Source organism: Moschus berezovskii, chromosome 7, assembly GCF_049115385.1.
Source record: "Moschus berezovskii isolate FMDL1 chromosome 7, NW_MosBer_1.0, whole genome shotgun sequence".
Taxonomy (NCBI): Eukaryota; Metazoa; Chordata; class Mammalia; order Artiodactyla; family Moschidae; genus Moschus; species Moschus berezovskii.
In genome coordinates, this window is record NC_142466.1 from 106987840 (window position 1) to 107006403 (window position 18564).

At 43.9% G+C, this 18564-nt stretch overlaps 1 protein-coding gene across 7 annotated transcripts in view; it reads left to right on the forward strand.

Annotated features, from left to right (window-relative positions):
* Positions 1 to 17830, forward strand: part of PALM2AKAP2 (PALM2 and AKAP2 fusion) — a 382216-nt gene extending 364386 nt beyond the window's left edge. For 6 of the 7 annotated variants that reach the window (XM_055427558.2, XM_088838265.1, XM_088838263.1 and 3 more), the window contains 2 exons: positions 3149 to 3327; positions 13891 to 17830. In XM_055427558.2, the coding sequence (XP_055283533.2) occupies positions 3149 to 3327; positions 13891 to 13989 (278 nt within the window). In that variant the 3' untranslated portion in view covers positions 13990 to 17830. The remainder of the gene's footprint in view (positions 1 to 3148; positions 3328 to 13890) is intronic. The other variant, XM_088838264.1, reaches the window with a different exon arrangement.
* The last annotated feature ends 734 nt before the right edge of the window (positions 17831 to 18564 follow it).

Sequence of the window (18564 nt, forward strand, 5' to 3'; positions counted from 1 at the left end):
CCTGACTGTTGCTAGCTAATATAATTTGGACTGATATTAAGCATCTGAGCCTCCGGGATCTAAACTGTTCAGAGATGTCATCATCCACCCTGATTACTACATCCCAGGGTTGTTTTAAGGATCAAATGACATGAAGAAACCTATCATTGAAATGCTGTATAAATGTGTTTGCTGTTACTCCAAAGCTGTTCATGTCTTTGGTTCTGTAGACCACAGTTGTTTTATTTCATGTGCTTTAGTGAAGACATTTAATCTCTTTCCTCAGATTCTGTATTGGGAATTCTGTCCCAATCCATAAGTTATTTAATTAGTGGCTTCTATGTGTATTTCACAATGGACTTACTGGTTCATTCAACAGCCATGGACTCCTGCCTTGTGCCAAATACCACAGTTGGTGCTGGGATCTGGCACTGACCAGGGCAGACAAGGTCCTGCTCTAGTTGAGTGTATATTCAGATGAGTTAGGGGGATTCTTAGCCTCCAATTGAAATGATTCCTATTTTTAGGTGACTTTATAGCTTAACTGAGAAGAAAAGTTTAAACAACCACATGTGACACAAGTCAGTGTGTGAAAAAGACTTTCACAGAAGTATAAACAAAGTGTTATGAGTCAGGGGTCCTGTTGTGGTATGTGTGAAGGGGTGAAGTTTGAGGCGGTGAATACAGACTTTCTAGGAGTTTAGTACTGGAGGAATGGCTTGTAGGAGATGATTGGGACCTCTTGAGAGGTCAGTTGGAAAGTGACCAACCTGATCTTTTGGTATCTGTTTTAAAAGAACTGCAAAATTTTTATGCAGAATTTCCTAGGAAATTGCTTATTCTTATCCATAGGCATAATTGTTCTTTGAGATTCCAAATAAATAATAACTAGACTCATAGGACACTTACTGTTCTAAAGATTAACTCTATAAATATTAGTTTGGTTCTTGAACTAACCATATGAGGTAGGTACTTCTATCAACATGCCAGTTTTATAGATTAGGAAACTGAGATAGAAAAACTTAAACAAACAAACAAGTAACTTGCCCAAGGGTATTTTGCTACTAAGTAATGAACTCAAACCCAAGCAGACTGGCTCTAGAACTGTGTGCTGGACATTGGGCTGTATTATTTCTCAGAGCTTCATTTTTAGCAATACATACTAAGTATTCCAGAATTACACTGCTTGAGGTCTGAGACTGCTTCAAATATTTTCATACAGTGAGGTGGGAGGAAGGCAGGCAGGTAGCCTAGATGGAACAGGAGTGGTAAAATCTTAATAAACGTTAATATAGTTGGTAAGTCCATTGGCATAATGATAGCATTCCCTAATTTTCATAATAAAAAATAGAAACCATTTCCAGAAGGTTTCAAGACCTTCAAATATTTGTACCCTTGCTGTTAATAACAAAAGACTTTTTACCAATGATCCGGGTAATTGAGATCACAGCAATGAGTTTCATTAAGTTACTAATGTAATGATGCCTATGTATTAAAAATCATTTCCTACATAATTGCCAAATGGGCTGGTCATGTACGTTTTTTTTTTAACCGGTAAAGGTTGATCTTCTTGCCAAATATACTTGATAGAACAGCAAAATGTTTGAGTTAGAGTGGACTTCCAAGACAGCGTCTCCCCGTATTCTCATTTCCTTGCTGCTACTGCTGTTGCTAAGTCACTTCAGTCGTGTCTGACTCTGTGTGACCCCATAGATGGAAGCCCACCAGGCTCCCCTTTCCCTGGGATTCTCCAGGCAAGAACACTGGAGTGGGTTGCCATTTCCTTCTCCAATGTGTGAAAGTGAAAGCAAAAAGCAAAAGTGAAGTCGCTCAGTCGCATTTCCTTGCTAGGGAAGTTGAAACTTAAGTGATCAATGCAAGATTAAAGTGGGAACATAACATGGTTGTCTACAGCCAACCTCATGGCTGGTTCATGGGAGAGTAGAAATTAAAACCCAAGCTTCCTGAACTCTGAGGGGCTTCCCACCTCCCATCAAAGGAGCTTTGCCTGGTAAAGCCTTATAGCCACCCACATAGAGACACGGACCCCAGGCTTCACTTGTGATTCTGGCTGGCTATATCAGGCAGTCTGGGGAGTAAGGCAAGGAAAGATGACCTGCCTTCATCCTGGGTTTGCAGGAGGGGGTCAAGTGGGTCTTGAACCTCCCCTGGTAGTTTCCAAACTTTTGTGCTTAATGGCCCCGTATATTTTGTGTGTTTTCTCTGCGTTCCTTGTTACAGTCCCTGTGTCTCCCACAAGGGGCATAGTTGGAAACATCATGACTGTTGAGCCTGAAGGTACTTCTCAGAGGTGCGTTTGGGGCTCTGGCAATAAAACCCACTCCTACCTGGGCCAGAAGTCAGGGCCAGGCAGTCTTAGCGGCAGTGCCTAACTAACATCACCACACCACTGTGACTGTGGGCCTGATCTCATCCTGAGAATTCCTGTTTGGCATCTCAAAAGCTGAAACCTCACCTTTCCCAAGTCTGTCACACCCCTTTCCTACAACACTGAACCTGCGGTTGTTGGCATTCATTCCTTAAGATTTGGGAACTCAAACCTAAATGCTTTCAGGACCATGGCAGGTAAGGTAAAAAGTGAAGCTGGCTGATCGATGTAAGACCGGGAAGAACAGGCTTAGTTCTCACTCAGGGGTTTTACAACCCCTGCTGTCCATACAAAAATCTCGGGGTAGTCATCTGACCATCGGTGACCTCTGATAGAAGAGAAAGAGCCTGGGAAGGAACCCAGGAGGCCTGGATACCATCGTGAGCCTCCTGGTGACTCAGCAGAGCCTTCCCTTTGCAGAGCCTCAGTTTTCCTTGTCTGTAAGAAATGGGTATTTAAGATTCGAATAGAATACATATCCTCAAATCAACAAGAGCCAATGTCTGTCTGTCTGACATATATTTGTGAAATGCTTGACAGGTCTCTTTGGTCTAACTGACTTTAGAACCAGTTTCCATGAGGTCTTTGTTGGATGCGTTTGTGACATTAATCCTTAAGCACTTGGATCCTTGTAATAAAATAACCTGCACTTAACCATTGTTCTGGTACCACTCTCTATGTCACAGGTCGCCTTTTTGCCAGTGTACTCTTCTTTCCGAAAGCTGTCGTGAGCAGACAAGCTTATTAGAAAGGGTGTTCTCTTCGTGTTGTTTGTTTCAGGGAAAATAGAGAAAGTCAAACCTCCTCCATCCCCCACACCTGAAGGTCCCAGCTTGCAGCCTGACTTAGCCCCCGAAGAGGCTGCCGGATCGCAGCGGCCCAAGAATCTGATGCAGACCCTCATGGAAGACTATGAGACACACAAATCTAAAAGGCGCGAGAGAATGGATGATAGTAGTGTAAGTTTCTCCTCCTTTCCTCTTTCCTGCATCCAAGGGTGAACATCGGCCTGGTGTGTGGTACTGTGGATCAGGCTCTGATGTGTGTGTGGTTGTCTGGCCAGCATCATGGTGCCAGCACCAATTTTCAAATGTGTGGTTTTAACATGCCTGGAGTTGGGTTGGGGTTTGTCTTGTTTCTCAAAAACATTGATCATGCAAAGAGTGGGTCTTTTTTACTGCCAAGTTCTGGTCTGAATCTACTGGCACGGCTTGTGCGTGAGATATGGGATGTGTAGAAGGATACCATGCAGGGGGAACACAGAAAGAAGGACGAAAGCTCCCCGAAATCACCCACAGACACCAGGGAGCTGACCACAACCATTGCTCACCTGCTCTGTATAGATGTTATTTCTGTAGGCAGGAGTCCCCAACCTCTGGGATCTAATGACTGATGATCTGAGATAGAGTTGATGTAATAATAATAGAAATAAAGTGCACAATAAATGTAATGCACTTGAATCATCCTGAAACCATCCCCCATCCCGACCCTGGTCCATGGGAAAATTGTCTTCTGTGAAGCCAGCCCCTGGTGCCAGAAAGGTCAGGGATTGCTGCAGAGAACTATGACGAGGCTGATCCTTCAGTGTCTGCTCCGGGCAGTCCCTATAAATGGTACACAGTGCTCAGAAGACTCAGTATGTTTTGGGCTGTTACCAAACCCATGTGTACAGTTTGGCAGGAAAGAGCCTTTTAAAATGACAGTTAAAAACTATCACAGCTACCCTGCTACCCTCAACTCCTAAAACTTTGCATGTGACATTCCCATCAACCGTGAAGGAAGTCATCTGCTCTGTGGTTTCTTTCTCTAGTAAGAAACTTAAGAGCCCTTGTTCCCTACAGCCTGCACAGCCAGGAGCCTGGGGATCAGCCTCAGGGGTCCATGTCAACTTCCTCAGAGTCTGCTGTCTTCTGTCTCTTAGCATTTATTGAGGTAACCACCTCCTCCCCTGAAATAGCTCAGGTCGGTTGAGGATATGCCCCAGTTGACCCAGGACAGTCCTGGTTTCTGCCTCTTATCCTCGTGTATTTATTAATAGCATCCCTTTTCCCTCTTAAAAGTGCCCCAGTTTGGATGATAAATTCTTTGCTCACCTTAAACTTGAACACGCTGGGGCTCACAGTAGGAATTCCATGCTGATTAACTGCCTTTCATATTTTGGTTGGCTGAGTTAAAGGGTTTCTGGGGTTGAAGCCAGATACTGAACATTTTCGTGGTAAAGAAAGAAAGTGAACGTGCCTGTGGCAGCCGAATGACCCACTTGGTGTCTCTCAGCCTCCTGTTACTTGGGCTTGTACCTCAGTTGCTTGGAGAGCTAACCCAGCTCCTCTGTTGGGGTTGAATATTTCTGGACTGTTCCCTGTATTGTACAGTGGGATGGGCCTGGCCCTTGATGGCTGCTGCTGAGAATTCTACCACTGGGGCTCTTTCTCTGAGCCTGTAAGACCCTTTCTGCCCTTCTTTGAGCCCTTCTTAAAATTATGGAGTTAACCTTTAGGTATATTCTGGAGCCTGTGACCATCTTGAAGCTTTGGGCCCTATGTATGATTTCACACTGTATATCAGCAACCTTGGTGGAGGTTGGCTGGGATATGGGGATACGGAGGAAGTAATGGATCGCTTTGCATGTGACCCAGACGAGTGGTTTTGCAGCACCCTCTCTGTATCTCTTGTGCATGCTTTTTGTGTTGAAGGGCAGGTGTCGGGGAAAACGCCATACCTGGAAGAAAAGAGCCTGCTCGTACTGATGTCATAGGCAGAGGCGAACAGACTCTGATACTTAGGCAGCCACCTGACATATACCACTCAGGTTGGATTTCCCCCTTTGCATGAAGGAAGCTGCCTGGAATCAGCCTTTTAACACTGATTTCCCTTCACTTACACACTCCTGTCTCTTTTTTTTTTTTTTTCAAGTATATATCAACTTTTTAGATAAGGAAGAAACCTACTAAGCAAACTGTTCATATTCCCAGATCTCAAAGTCAAGGCCAGGTGTTCTGCACTGTCGTTGATACTGCAGGAGAACCAAGTTTTTCGCTGTTGAAAGTTCTTAGGGATAGAAGAAAAATCTATCCAACCTACTGTATCTCTTTTAAGAGACCCAAATCTGGAAGAAACAAAAGAACAGTATACTACAGTTGCTTCTAAACAAACAAATGCTCACCAGTGAGACTTCATCTCAGAGCCACCTGTTGATTCAGGGAGTCTTTCTATTGTGTCACCATCAATCACTGCAGCACATGTTGAAGTTTACCCGTAGGAATGAACAAGCCTTCATCTCTTTTCCTAGCTGATCTGTGGCCCTTCTTTAATTGTCTCTCATACCAAAATATTAACCATAGGGAGCAGGTGGGTGGCTTGAAGCCTGAATTTTGTCACTGGCTTCCCTGCCTCAGAAGCTGGTAATTCTTTTCTCCTTGCTCCATCCACATACACGATCCTCAGGGTAAGAAGTGGCTTCTTAGCTCCTCCAGCTTCTGTCATCCTAACTCATCTGGGTTTGTTGTGACTCAGCACTTGAGCTTGCCACCATTTCTTCCCCAGAGCCACTTGGCAGCTGTGAGTCGCTCACGTGGGATCAGGACCCAACCACAAGTGTTCACCCTTAGGAAGTAGCAAGCTCTTTCTGAACTGCATGAAGAGAATTCTTACATACTGTACTTCCCAAGAAGCAAGTAGGCTTAAAAACAAAACTGGGATGTGTGCGTAGTGATGCACTGAGTACAGTGATGTTAATGAGGGTGGGAGGAGAGAAGAAAGAGAAGACAAATGTAGCTGTGCCTGCAGTTTCCATGAGTAGTTTTTGCCAACCTATCTGGGGGAAAAAAACTGATCCTTACCATCAAAACAGGTATAGCATCCCTCCACCCCAGAGTAGCGCTGTCATCTGGAGATCTGTCCCTAGTTCAGGACCTTCCATTTCCCCACTTGATAAAATATCATATGTTGGATAGGAGGGAAGCCTCTGGCTCAAGGAATCCCTGGCAGGTGGTAGCACTGAGGCAGTTGTGCAGAATGTAGTATTCTTTTTCATATTCTTTAGCTAGCCTCTCTCCTGCTAGAACCAAAGTGAGGGCCCAGAGAATGACAGACGGTGAAATATGGAATCATGAATCTCTCTCTCTGGGAACATCTGCTCAGGAGTTGCTGTTTTGGTGATGTCAAAGTCATCTGTGCGTGTTTTGCTTCATTTTGCAGTTGGGGATGAAGTCAGTGACAAGGAACCAGAAAAAAAATCCTTTTCTGAAAATTGACCCCCAAATGGCCATCCTTGTTCCCCAGTGCAGACCTGGGGCAGATTAATGCTTCAGTAGCAACGGTCTTCATCAGCCTGGACGGGGGCCTTTTGCTTGGTGTGGTCACTGATGAGTGTTGCCATGCTTGAGGTTCAGCCAGGCTCCATCTCTTGGTGGCCTCCTTGGCTAATTTGGGGGTAGGAGCATTTCTAACCCCCTACTCCACCCACTTACCCCCTGGGCTGTTTACCAGCCTGTAAGGACTCTTGTGAGAATTAGGAAAAGACATCCTTTTCCAAAACTCTGTGAGGATGCAGTCCTGAGTCGGCTACAGAGCTGGGGAAGAGGCCGGGGGACTGAGTTCAACCTCATCCATCCCCCAACCTGGTGTTTCTGTGCAGAGCAGCCATCCTGCTCGTAGTATAGGTTTCTCTTATCCCAAAATGTTATCTTACATGGAAATGTCTCCTTGTCTGGGCCTGATGCTGTCTCTGGTCAGTCATGTAACTCATAAGGTCCTAATGAATCATAATTTCCTGTAGGGTTTCTTGGTACCTTGCAAAGGAAGGATATTGAGGCAACACTGTTTTTCTGGCCAGTTTTTCCTCCAAACTGACCTGAGTCTTGGAAGGCAATGAGTTCTTGAGTCAGGAGTGCTCTTGAACTTGTTTGGTAGACTTGCTTTCCCTTTCTCAGTGGAAGGGATCCTGTGCTGAGTCCAGAGTACAGCCTCCTGGGCTTTTAGCCCCATCCTCACGCCTCACACAGAATCTACCCTTGGTGGGTTTTCCTGTGTTTTCTTTCTTTCTCCTTTGCCCCCAAGGTAGTTACTGAGAGGGCTTTCAGCCTTTCCTGCCTGTCTTGGAATTAGAGGAGGCCTCTTTGATTCCTGGGTAAAACCAAGGCCTCTTTGATTCCTGGGTTAATTCCTGGGCTAGACGTCACTACTTTTCCAAGAATTCCTGACACACACTTCCTTCCAGACCGAGACATCTTTGGGGAATTCTAGCAGAACTCTCACTCGGTGGGCGGAGGAAGCTTGTCTGCCTCCAGTGCCCCCATGCTGCAGGCTGAGAGCTCAGTCACCTCAGTGATGCTTCAAGCCCCCAGCTCTCTCAGGCTCTTACACACACCCTAGGAACGCGCAGAGGAGGGGAACGCTCCACATTCATCAGCCCCTGGTCGTCAGTCTGACCATGATGCAACATGGTTTTCCAAATGCAGTACCTCAGAAGCAGTCGGTGATCACAGTCGTATGACCCCCCATCCAGCCTATGGTCACCCTGCCAGAAACCAGTCAGTGCCTTCTAAGTCCCATGCGGTGTAAATGCAAGGTCATGACCACAAGTCAGGAGGGAGCTGTCAAAAGTCGGTTCTTCTAACTCATCACCCACAGCCAGGACATTTTTTCGCTGAGCTTTCTTTACAGTGACTTTTAGTTTCCTAGAGGAACTAAAGGATCACTCTAGTTCTGACATAATCACCCCATTCTCAGGAACCTATCTAGGCCCCCCAAGGTAGAAATGAAGCAGGCTGCTTGCTGTCTCATGGCAGTGCCATCCTTAGATCAGGTTCAGAGAATCTGCCTCCACAAACCTTGCATTCAAACCATTCTTTGTCTATGGTTAGGGTCGTCTTTTCATGGAACAACAGATGACAAGACTATTTGGGCTCAGAGAGGCCTACAGGAAGAGGAAAGGGCTGTTTGTCTGCAGATGACTACAGATTCTAACATTACCCTTAAGGATCTTGCTGGGGGGCAGCTGGTTGCATAAACAGCAGGGGAAAGAATCTTGTTAATTCAGATCATAGCAAATGGAAGTGACACATCTTGAATTAACAAAGTCTGGCTTCTCTGATATTTTTATGAAGGAATAATAGGGTATCTGCTTGCTGCAAAAGATACACTTGTAGGTATCAGATGAAGCAAGTCTTGTGTGGGTGTGTCCTGGTCCCTGACGTCACTTCCGCTACTGTCCCCGCCCCTTGAGTGGTGCTCGTCCGCCGCTGAGGGGTTACCCTGTGTCTCTGCCGTTTACTAACCCTGGTTTTTCCCTCTCTGCCAGTACGCCTCTAAGTTACTGTCTTGCAAGGTGACTTCCGAGGTACTTTTCCACTCGTTTGTCTTGCTCTTCCTGCATGCCTGGCCCAGGTGCATGCTGTCGTGGTTTGCCATTTCCTGATGCGTTTTTTTTCCCTCCCTACCTTTTCCGAATGGGATGATTGCCTTGAAATGTTGGCGTCTATGCAACGGTGGTATACGAGACTGCTTTGCTGTGCTGTGTGCTGGGCTGGACAAGACCTTGCCATGCTCATGGATCTGGAAGATGTTTGGACTAGAGGGCACAACCAATGGGCTATTTGAATTTTTGTTTGTTTTTTTAGAAGCTGATAACAAATCTGCTCTGGTCTGGTTAGAAAATCATGTAGCTCAAGAGGACGGGGGGTTGTTGGGTTGGATCAGTCCTTGGTTTGGCTTAACACAAACCCAGAGAGCTCCACGCCATCGCTTTAGGATAACTTATTCCAACTGTGAACCAATCCAGTTCCCCCTCCCTGCCATCTTTAAACCTGCGCTTTTGTTTTGGACCCCCTGCAAGCATTGAATTTCCCCCAAAGCCTCCTCCTTGACCCTACAACTTCCTTCTACACAAATTTCTCAAACCTGTACTATGAAAAAGCACATTTTAAAACGTTTTCCATATGTATATCGACTTATTTATGTGCTATGAGAAAGCATATTGGTTTTTATATTTTTTATTTCTATAGCATTATTTTTATTTTAAAAGAACTATTGCAGATGTACAGAATTGTAGAGAATCATTTATTCATTCACCTGGTTAACAATTTATCCAGGACCTATTTCACATCAGGCACTTTCTAGGTTCTGAGAAGATAGTAGTCACCTGAACAATGTCCATGATCCCGTGGAGCCAAGAATGTGCCAAGTATATGACAAGAGTAAAATAATGAAGCCAGCCTTGTCCATTCTTGTCATTTTGTAATATTTGCTTAATATTTTATAAAGAAATTAATATTACCAGTACCATTCCAGCCCTCTTGTTACTTCTCCCAGCTCCCATTTCTTTCTCTCTTGAGAGATAACTTCTCTGGAGTTTGGCATTGATGGTTTCCATGCATGTTTTTATCTTTATACTATATATGTCTGTATACATAAATTATATCTAATGGTTTTGCATGTTTTAGAACTTTGCATAAATATATCGTATTTTTGCGTCCAGTGATCTTTTTTCTGTCTGCATCATTTTTTAATGTGTCCATGTTGATACTCACGGCTCTATTTCACTCATAGCTGCCGTGTATAGTGTTCCATTGAATGAGTACACATGTATTGAGTCATCCTTCTAGTGATGGAAATGGAGGTTGTATCTTTTCTTTGCCATTACAGACAATGAATCATTGAATGTTATTGTACATAGCTCTTTGTGTGACCCATGGAAGAAGGTCTACAGATATATCTAGAAGTAAAAGTACTTGTTCTGGGGCTTATACAGACTCACATTCACTACCTGTTGCAAATTATTCTTCAAATTGGCTATGCTAACCTATAGCACAATATATTAGGTTGACCCAAAATGTTTGTTTGGGTTTTCTATACCATCTTACAGAAAACCTGAATAATCTTTTTGGCCAACAGAATATATTTTATATCTCCATGTTTAGCAAAATAAATGTAGTTAACTATAGATATGAATTGATGATTATCAGTGTTTTTTTTTTTTCCAGAAAGTATAAAATGAATACTGCAGATATCATTACATGGACCTTCTTCAGTGTCTGACTGGGGTTCTCAGTGCGGGGAAGGTAGTTTAAGAATTAGACCCTAAGCCCACATTCCCTTTGAGTCAACATAAGATTGATGAAAATCTGGTCTCATCCATCCAAGGAAGATAAAACTGGGCCGTGTCTACCTTCAGTGGAAGAGATGGGGGATAAAATATTGATACAAACATTACTTAACACATCTGTCTTTTGTTTCACATCCCCAAAATTAAATTGTCTAGGCTGATTACTACTCAAAGTGAAGTGATTCACTTGAATTCCTTAAGCATTGGAGAGAAAAATTAATATTAGAGGATTGTTCAGAGAGAATTGATTTTTTTCTTTCTCCCACCAGACTTAAATCTGAATTAATTTGTGGGAGATAAAACCTTAAATCAGGTCTTTCTATGTTTTTTTCTCTCTATTTCTATAGAGAATGTATATTGTCCTTTCTGATTCTTCCTCCTTCAAATTCCTCCCAGCCACTGAACAGCAGTGGAACATGGTATTCCAGACCACTGACTCCATACCCAGAGTTTTGGAGTCAAATGTTAGCTTTTCCTTCTACTAGTCTGATTATTTAAACCTCCTTTTGGTTCAGTTTTTTCATATGTGAAATGCAAGTAGTGATAGCATGAATCCCATAGACCACTAGCAAGGATTAAAACCCCAGCTGGTTCATGGTACCTGTGATGTATGTGTTTCTTATTGTCAGAGCCCTGGAGGCAAGTGCTTTTCTTAAACCAGAAAAGAAAGGAATACACTTTAGGAAATAAAGTTAATATGCAGAAGTCTAGAACAAGAGTTCTAGATTTGCTAGAGCTTTATTCACACACACACACAGTTCTCTGTATTAATTGTGCAGCAGAGACTCATCTACATACCTTCCCCAAGGGCTTGGCTTTTGAATCTTCAAAAGGCCAGTTGTAGGATGGCTTCACTCCTGAGCCAGTCCTAGATCATAAGCCTCGTGGACCTGAAGACAATTTTATAGCAAGGTCACTGGCCCTTTTAGTTATGCTCTGCTGCTTATCTGATCTGTGCCTTTACTAGCGACTTTAGATTTCATCAGAAATCCAGGCTCATGATAAGTAGCATATAAATTAGGGGAATGAAAGAAGAAAAGAGGGCTCTTTATTGGTACAGGTGAATTATTTGGGTTGCCACAAGGAGATGTTCAAACCCAAGCTGTGCTGAATGTTTCCATAATTATAAACATAATTTCTCTGCCCATTGCACATTTTGGTGACTGAGCTCCAGGCGGGAAGAGACTTCTGTCCTAAACATGAAGTACTATGCCCAACACTTGGCAGAAACCCAAGAAATACCTGTAAAATCGTTGGGTAGTTGGATTGATATGGGTTCCCAAAGAACAGAGTAAAGTAAATTTATTCACCATGATTGAGAATTAAAACGGGGCCTAAGGCCATCTGAAATGGATGGGGACACTTTTTTTCAGAACCTTAGATTGATTTTTAGCTCTTATGTAAACCATTTGGTTTGTGTCTGCAAGGCAAACATATGACTGTTTTACACAATGAGAGCTCCTTGTCAAAATGCCTTATGTTAGAATACCACGCGATTGCTTATAAAGCCCTTTCACATGGTAAGAGAAATGCATAACTGCTGTTAGAGAACTTACTGTGCCCTGGAAAGTATGCTGAATGCTTCACATGCATTGCCTCGTTTATTCCCCAGACCAACTTGGTACTATAGTTTTTATTATCCCCATTTTACACATAAGGAAGCCGAGGCACAGAAATGATAAACCTTCCCAAGGTCATATAGTTACTAAGATTTAACCTTAGACCTGCCTGGACTTCAGAGCCCACCCCTCTTCCTGAAAGAGCCTGTGAAATAGGGCAGGTGTTGTGTTTATAGATAAACTTTCTTTATACATATGGTTTAAGAGACACAAGATGCCATGAACAGCAGCCACACGTTCCAGGTATAGAGCTAGAAAAGTTCAGCGCTTGCCATTCCAGTCCCGCACTGCCTCCTGGTACCATGTTACCACGCATTGACCTGAAGACTCTGCCAGACTTGGAAGCATCCTTCTACTGATGTCTTATTCTTAGATATTGACTAAGTGACCATGATATGCTTATACACCAACACTTTAGGACATGGCTTATGTTCTTCATGATGAACATCCCTTCAGGAGACCTGACCAAGTTGTGTCCCATATGTCCTGTCCAGCCATCCCTGCTCGGAGGACTAGGGAAGCCTTCCTGAAGAAAAGTGCACTGCAGCTCTGATAATTCCATTAATTTATCAGAGGTGCAGAGAAGCAAACTGAGATTCCTCCCCCTGCTCCCCTTGCCCCGCCCAGACCTTAATCTGTCCAGAATCTGCTTATGTCTGGGCTCCCACCATGCTTGTAAACCTTTATCTCCTTGCTTCTCTGAAGTTGCCAGCATCTCTGTCGCTTGCCAAAATGATTGTTCTTCACATAAACAAAAGCTTCATCCCACATTGGTTGGATAACCAACCAGTGTTGGCTCTACTGGACTTTTCTTTAAATTCAGAAACTGTGCATCCTAAGCCAGCGCCAAAGTAATTGAACTGACTGGTGTGCACGGGCTTGCTTTTGGCGTAGTATTGTGGAATTGAACTGTTTCTCCTGCGTTGGCAACCTAAATGTCCTTCATGCGGATGTCATCTGGATCAAACTCAAGCAGGAGCAGACTGGCTGAAGGTTTCCCCCGGAGTCAGGCTCTTCTAGGGAACCAGAGGGAGGGTGGCCTCACCCCGATGGTGGTGAGCCAATTTTTCCTCAGTGTTGTCACCTTCCTAATGAGTACCTATAGCCCTGATTCCTTTATTATTGGCCCCAGAAGCTCTTTTTCTTTCCATTTAATTCCTCTTGCAAGATTAATTATACCAAAGTAGATTTTTGTGATATAAATAAGATCGCAGCTTGCATAGGTCCATAAAGTTTAATGGAAATATTCCACACCGGTTCAGTTGTTTGGAATTCTTTTCTGGAGACTAAGACCATCCATAGCTGTGCTAATGTGGCAGTCACTAGATCCAAAAAGCTATTGTTTCTCAGCCACACGAGCCATCTTCTAAGTACTCGGTAGCTGCATGTGGCTAGTAGCTGCCATACTGGATCGTGCAGGTGGAGAGCATTGCCAGCAGACTGCGCTCATCTAGAGCGTGTAGCCATCCGCTCTGTTATCAAAAAGCTTGATGCAGGGTCAAGTCTAGTTCAACGAAACTTGCAGAACGTTTCAGGGAACTTAAATCTCTCTATCCTGAGAATGATGGGTCAGATGGCAAGTGAACTTTGGCTGCGAGATGAAGACGCCCCCAGGACCTCCCACCACCCACCTCTACTTCCATTCTCTCCGGTGTCCCAGCTGGTTCAGACACTTTCCCACTTTCCTCATTCATTAGATACTGTTGAGGGAGGGAAAGGAGGAAGGAAACAGAGAAGTCAGTTTGTGTACGTGACTGATATCCATGAACTCTGTGTAATTTTTTTTCCTTCTCTTTTAGGTCCTTGAGGCCACACGGGTTAATCGAAGAAAGAGCGCATTGGCTTTGCGCTGGGAGGCAGGGATCTATGCCAACCAAGAGGAAGAAGACAACGAATAATCAACTTCCTTCCACCCAGGAAGCTTCTTTGGTGCTTGGGCTCCCAAGAAACCAAGAAATAAACACGTCAAAGCATTTTAATAGAATATTTATTAAAGTGCAAACGAACTCAGCAAACCTTAATGCAGGCCAGAAGTTACAATTTACAGTGATGAAAAAATAAAGTGAAAAAGCAGTCCACCCATCAAACTCGAACTCCTGGGAGTCAAAAGAAAAAGGATTCTGTGTGTGTGTGTGACTCAAACGATTGCCTGGGTTTGGACCACAGTTGATCCAAAAGGACAAAGAAATTATAAGCAAACCGACATGGTTGCTCCAGGCAGAGGAGACCAGGCTGCCTGGGTGATGAGGGAAACAATGGAGATGTGGCCATTTGGAGAATCTGAGAAGCTGGTGCCGTCCACCTGGCAGAGGATTATTTCCCTGTGCCTGCACTAGTTTCCCACCCATGACCGCATCACAGGTGTCGGACCAACTCCATTTACTCCAGCAGCCATAAAATAAGGTTTCTGTCTCCATTTGCCCAGAAGAGGCAACTATCATCCCATATCTCTTTCATTTAATTTGTTTTTAATTAGGAGCCATGAATGATCACAATCCGTATTTTGAAGACAGGATTTCTTCCTGTTGCAAACACAATCTGTTCTACTTTAGGAGGTTGAGGCAGTGGGGGCAGAAAGCCAAACCAAATAGATTATTTTAGCTTTAGGATCTTGTCTGCTTATGATACTGACTGAGCTACAGTTTATGAGAACACATTTTCACAATTCTGTTTCTTTATATGAAGACTATATTTAGGGGGCAACAAATATTTTTATGATGGGGTGGGGGAATCTATCCATGTGTAAAACCTGTACACGTTGAACAGCATGGTTCAGGAGGGGAGGGATATTTTTAGAGTGTCAATAATTGAAAAAAGGGCGAACTCTGCCTTGGAGAGGTAGATGAGAAATAAAGAGGTGTTTATAGCTATATTTTATATATAAAGTGAACCTTCAAGGGAGTAGGAAGAGGATAGATTATTTTGGATCAGTCAGGAAGGAAAGGAAACAGTAAAGAAAGCTCATGAAAGGTAGAGAATACGGGAGGGAGAAAGAGTGGGAAAAGGAGGAAGTAAGATTATTTTTGCTGAGCAACCAGTATTTTTCAGGATGATACAGAGGAAAATATAGAGTAGAAATTTAAGTGCAGGCTTAGGATCAGCTACAAATCCTAAAGATTTGGGTGTGTGTTGGGGGGGGGAGGTGTGTGTGTCTGTGTGCCCACACATGCCTTTGTGTATTTTTGCAAAGCGCATGAGTGCTCACGAGTAAGGGTGTATGTGTGTGTGTGTGTGTGTGTGTGTGTGTGTGAGGATTAAAATTCCAGAATGGTCATGGGACAAAGGTGTTCACCTATTTCCTCCAAAGCTGTTTGCCAGCGTCAGGAGTGAGCGAGAATTTTTCTTTTTTATGAAAAGGATATAGAGGCTCCGAGCTGACACGGTATTTGTAATATTAAGTTGACCTAACATGGTATTTGCATGAGTCACAATGGCAAAGTTTTGAGCAGTTTTGTAATTTGACATTTAGGAAAGTTTCATATTTATTCTCATGCTTTGTATTCATGCTTAGTATAGGCTGAAGGATGCCAGCTTTACTCTGTCTTTTAAAGCAATATGATAAGGGTATTCAATCATGGAATGCCCTCAATTTCTGGATGAGAAATTTTTTAACTCTGGCCATGAGAAAAATACTGACCAGCATTCTTTTTTTTTTTGGTCCCCATTGTTTTTATTTTAAATTAGAGGATGATCACTTTACAATATTGTGCGCTTTGTTTTAAAACTTTTTTTTTTTTTAAAAAAAGCAATAAGTAATTTAGACCTCACTAGAATTCCTTTTTGTTTTTATATTGTTCTGTCATAAGCGCTAATAGGTTATTCTGACAAGTAGCCGTTCCACAAAATCTATATGTAGATGTCATGCACACTATCTTCTCTTCTTTTGTTAGACTAATGTCAACTTTAGGGGAAAGTTTATTCATAAACAAGTGGTGGACATAAACTAGAAATAAAACTGTCAGATAACTTACAACTTTGAAACTGCCAAGGGAACCTGCAATTTGAAGCCAAATTCTACAGATGGGTAATTAGCACCATCTTCAAATGGTTCATGCCCCTGAGCATTCCGAATGAAGAGTCAACAAAATGTGCTAGCCACTGGAGATACATGACAAATAAGATCCCCGCTGTTAGGAATTCTTTTTTCAATGGGAGAGGCTGGCACAGAGACAGGCGTTCTCAGGAAAATGAGGTGAGGAGTCCTGACCGGTGACATGAGCGTACCCTGAGGATTTCCAGCATTTCCCAAGACCGGCATGGGAACGACCACTTATGCGACAGTAGCATCGTGTGGCCCAGGGACACAGGGGCTGCTCGGATGCCTGGAGAGCAGAGTGTTGTATGCTTCATGATTTCTGGACTAACTCTGGATCTGGTCATGACCGAGAGAGGACGCAATCCTTAGGACTTGCCTGAAGTGTTTGGTTCTGTTTTGAAGGAATCTGTGTACCCACCTTAAACCTCCATTTGAGAAGAGAACGGGGAGCTGAAAAGCTTAGAAGGCCACGCAATTCCTGCAGCTGCTGTGGAGGCAGATAAATTGGTCTTTGACTACAGTTGGTTGAACCAGACACACTTATTGCGTAGAGTTAGAGAGTTGGGATCCTTTGGTCCATGCTTTGTGTAGGCAACAAATGCAGCGTTTCCGTGACCCCCTCACAGTCACAACACCGTTTAACTGTGGCCCCTGCATCTCCAGCCTTTGCTTGTTCCCTTCTGCTGCCTTCTGATGACGGCTGTTCCACTCAGCTACAGCCCTGTTAAAATGTACATTACAGTTCCCTTGGAAGAGCCAGGCTTTCTCTGCGCTCTTGAGTTTTTTTACTCATATAATAAACACGGGGCCATGGCTTTGTACATATCACTATGCTAGGCTCTGGGATCCCAAATGAACCCCTTAAACTGTGTGAAGATGCAGCAGACCTGGAGGAAAAGCACTCCTGCCTCATCCATTGAGAGGAAGAGGCTTGTCCACACATTGGCCTCTGATGCTCATCCCTGCCCCCAGATAGCACGCAAGCTTGTTAATCTCAGCTAGAACAAATGTTTAGATTCTGTAGATGTTAAAAGCTTTCCTGAAAGTATTTCATTCCACAGTGTTTATAGATGTCCACTTTCCTCCGGAACTGATTACCTACTGACATTCCTTGGCTTTCTCATCCAGAAATTATGGAAACAGGGTCTGTCAGTGGCAGGAGGCTGGGCTGTGTCCAACGCGAAGGACACATGCAGTTTCCTGCCTTTTTACACCCGTGCATGCTGCCCACCGTAGACAGTGGTGTATAAACCGTATATAGCTCAGTGCCCACGAATATACACAACACACACACAGCCTAACAAGGAACACTAAACCAGTGTGGACTCTTGTCTCTGAAGACAAATAATTTAACATTTTTTCCAACTAAAGAATGGATGTCATTAAACTATGTATTGAAAAAAAGCATAACCTACATGTTTAGAGATGGTGACTATATCCAGTTTTAGTGACAGAACCAATTTCCTGGATTTTAAGCGTTCAGTGAGTGAGCTGCCAACTTTGATTTTGTGTTGCCCTTTACCCAGATGACTTTTTTTTTTCCCCTTTTTTGGAGAAGGGGGCAAAAAGCAGCAATACTGTGTTTGACAATGATACTCTGGCTCTCCCGTGTATGTTAACCACGTCAATGTTATTATCCTGCTTTGGTTTTATAGTGATTGTGAGGCATTCGGTGCAAGTACACAATTATTTTCTCATTAAAACCCAGTGTGTGTTGTGTTTTTATAAGTGATGGCCACTTGTTTGACTGGGGTGGGGAGTCGGAGGACCGCACTGCCCGAGGGTGGCGTGCCAGTGCCCTGGCCTCTAACTCCATGGGGGAACATCTGCTCTGGCATATTTGGAACCAAGAAAGCAACATGCGCTGGTGCGGCAGACCCTTGACAGGCTGTTGTGCCCCTTTTACCGTGAAGTGTCCAGCTGCCCTGGCTAGACTGGGAACTCGGATGGGACGGACAGAAATGACACGGGTGCCTCTTGAGGAGGTGGGTAGTTTGCAAGGTCGGAGAGGATGGGGTGAAGGGCAGGGTGAACAGTGGCACTCCCACTTTGCTCTTAGGCTCCAATTTTTATCATTCGTTCCATTCCCCGCACCCACATTTGGCTCTGCGTGGGTGCCAAGGCGCTTCAGTCGTGTTTGACTTTTTGACGCTATGGGCTGTCCTCTGAGGCATAGAGAATTTCAGACTTTACCGAGCGTCTGAGACCACAGGTGAACCCAAAAGCTTCCTCCCCTGATTTCCTCCTGCCCTCCCTCCACTTTCTCACCCCCACCCCGAGTCTCTAGCCATGCTAGGCTGTTTTACATCTTAACCCCTGGAACTAACTAGCCCCCAGCCCTTCAGTTGCCTGTTCTTCCTCAGCACCTCCTCGTCTCTCTCTCCCTGGGGTCTCCTTTCCGCTGCTGCTTCCTTCATCTCTCCCCATTTACGCAACT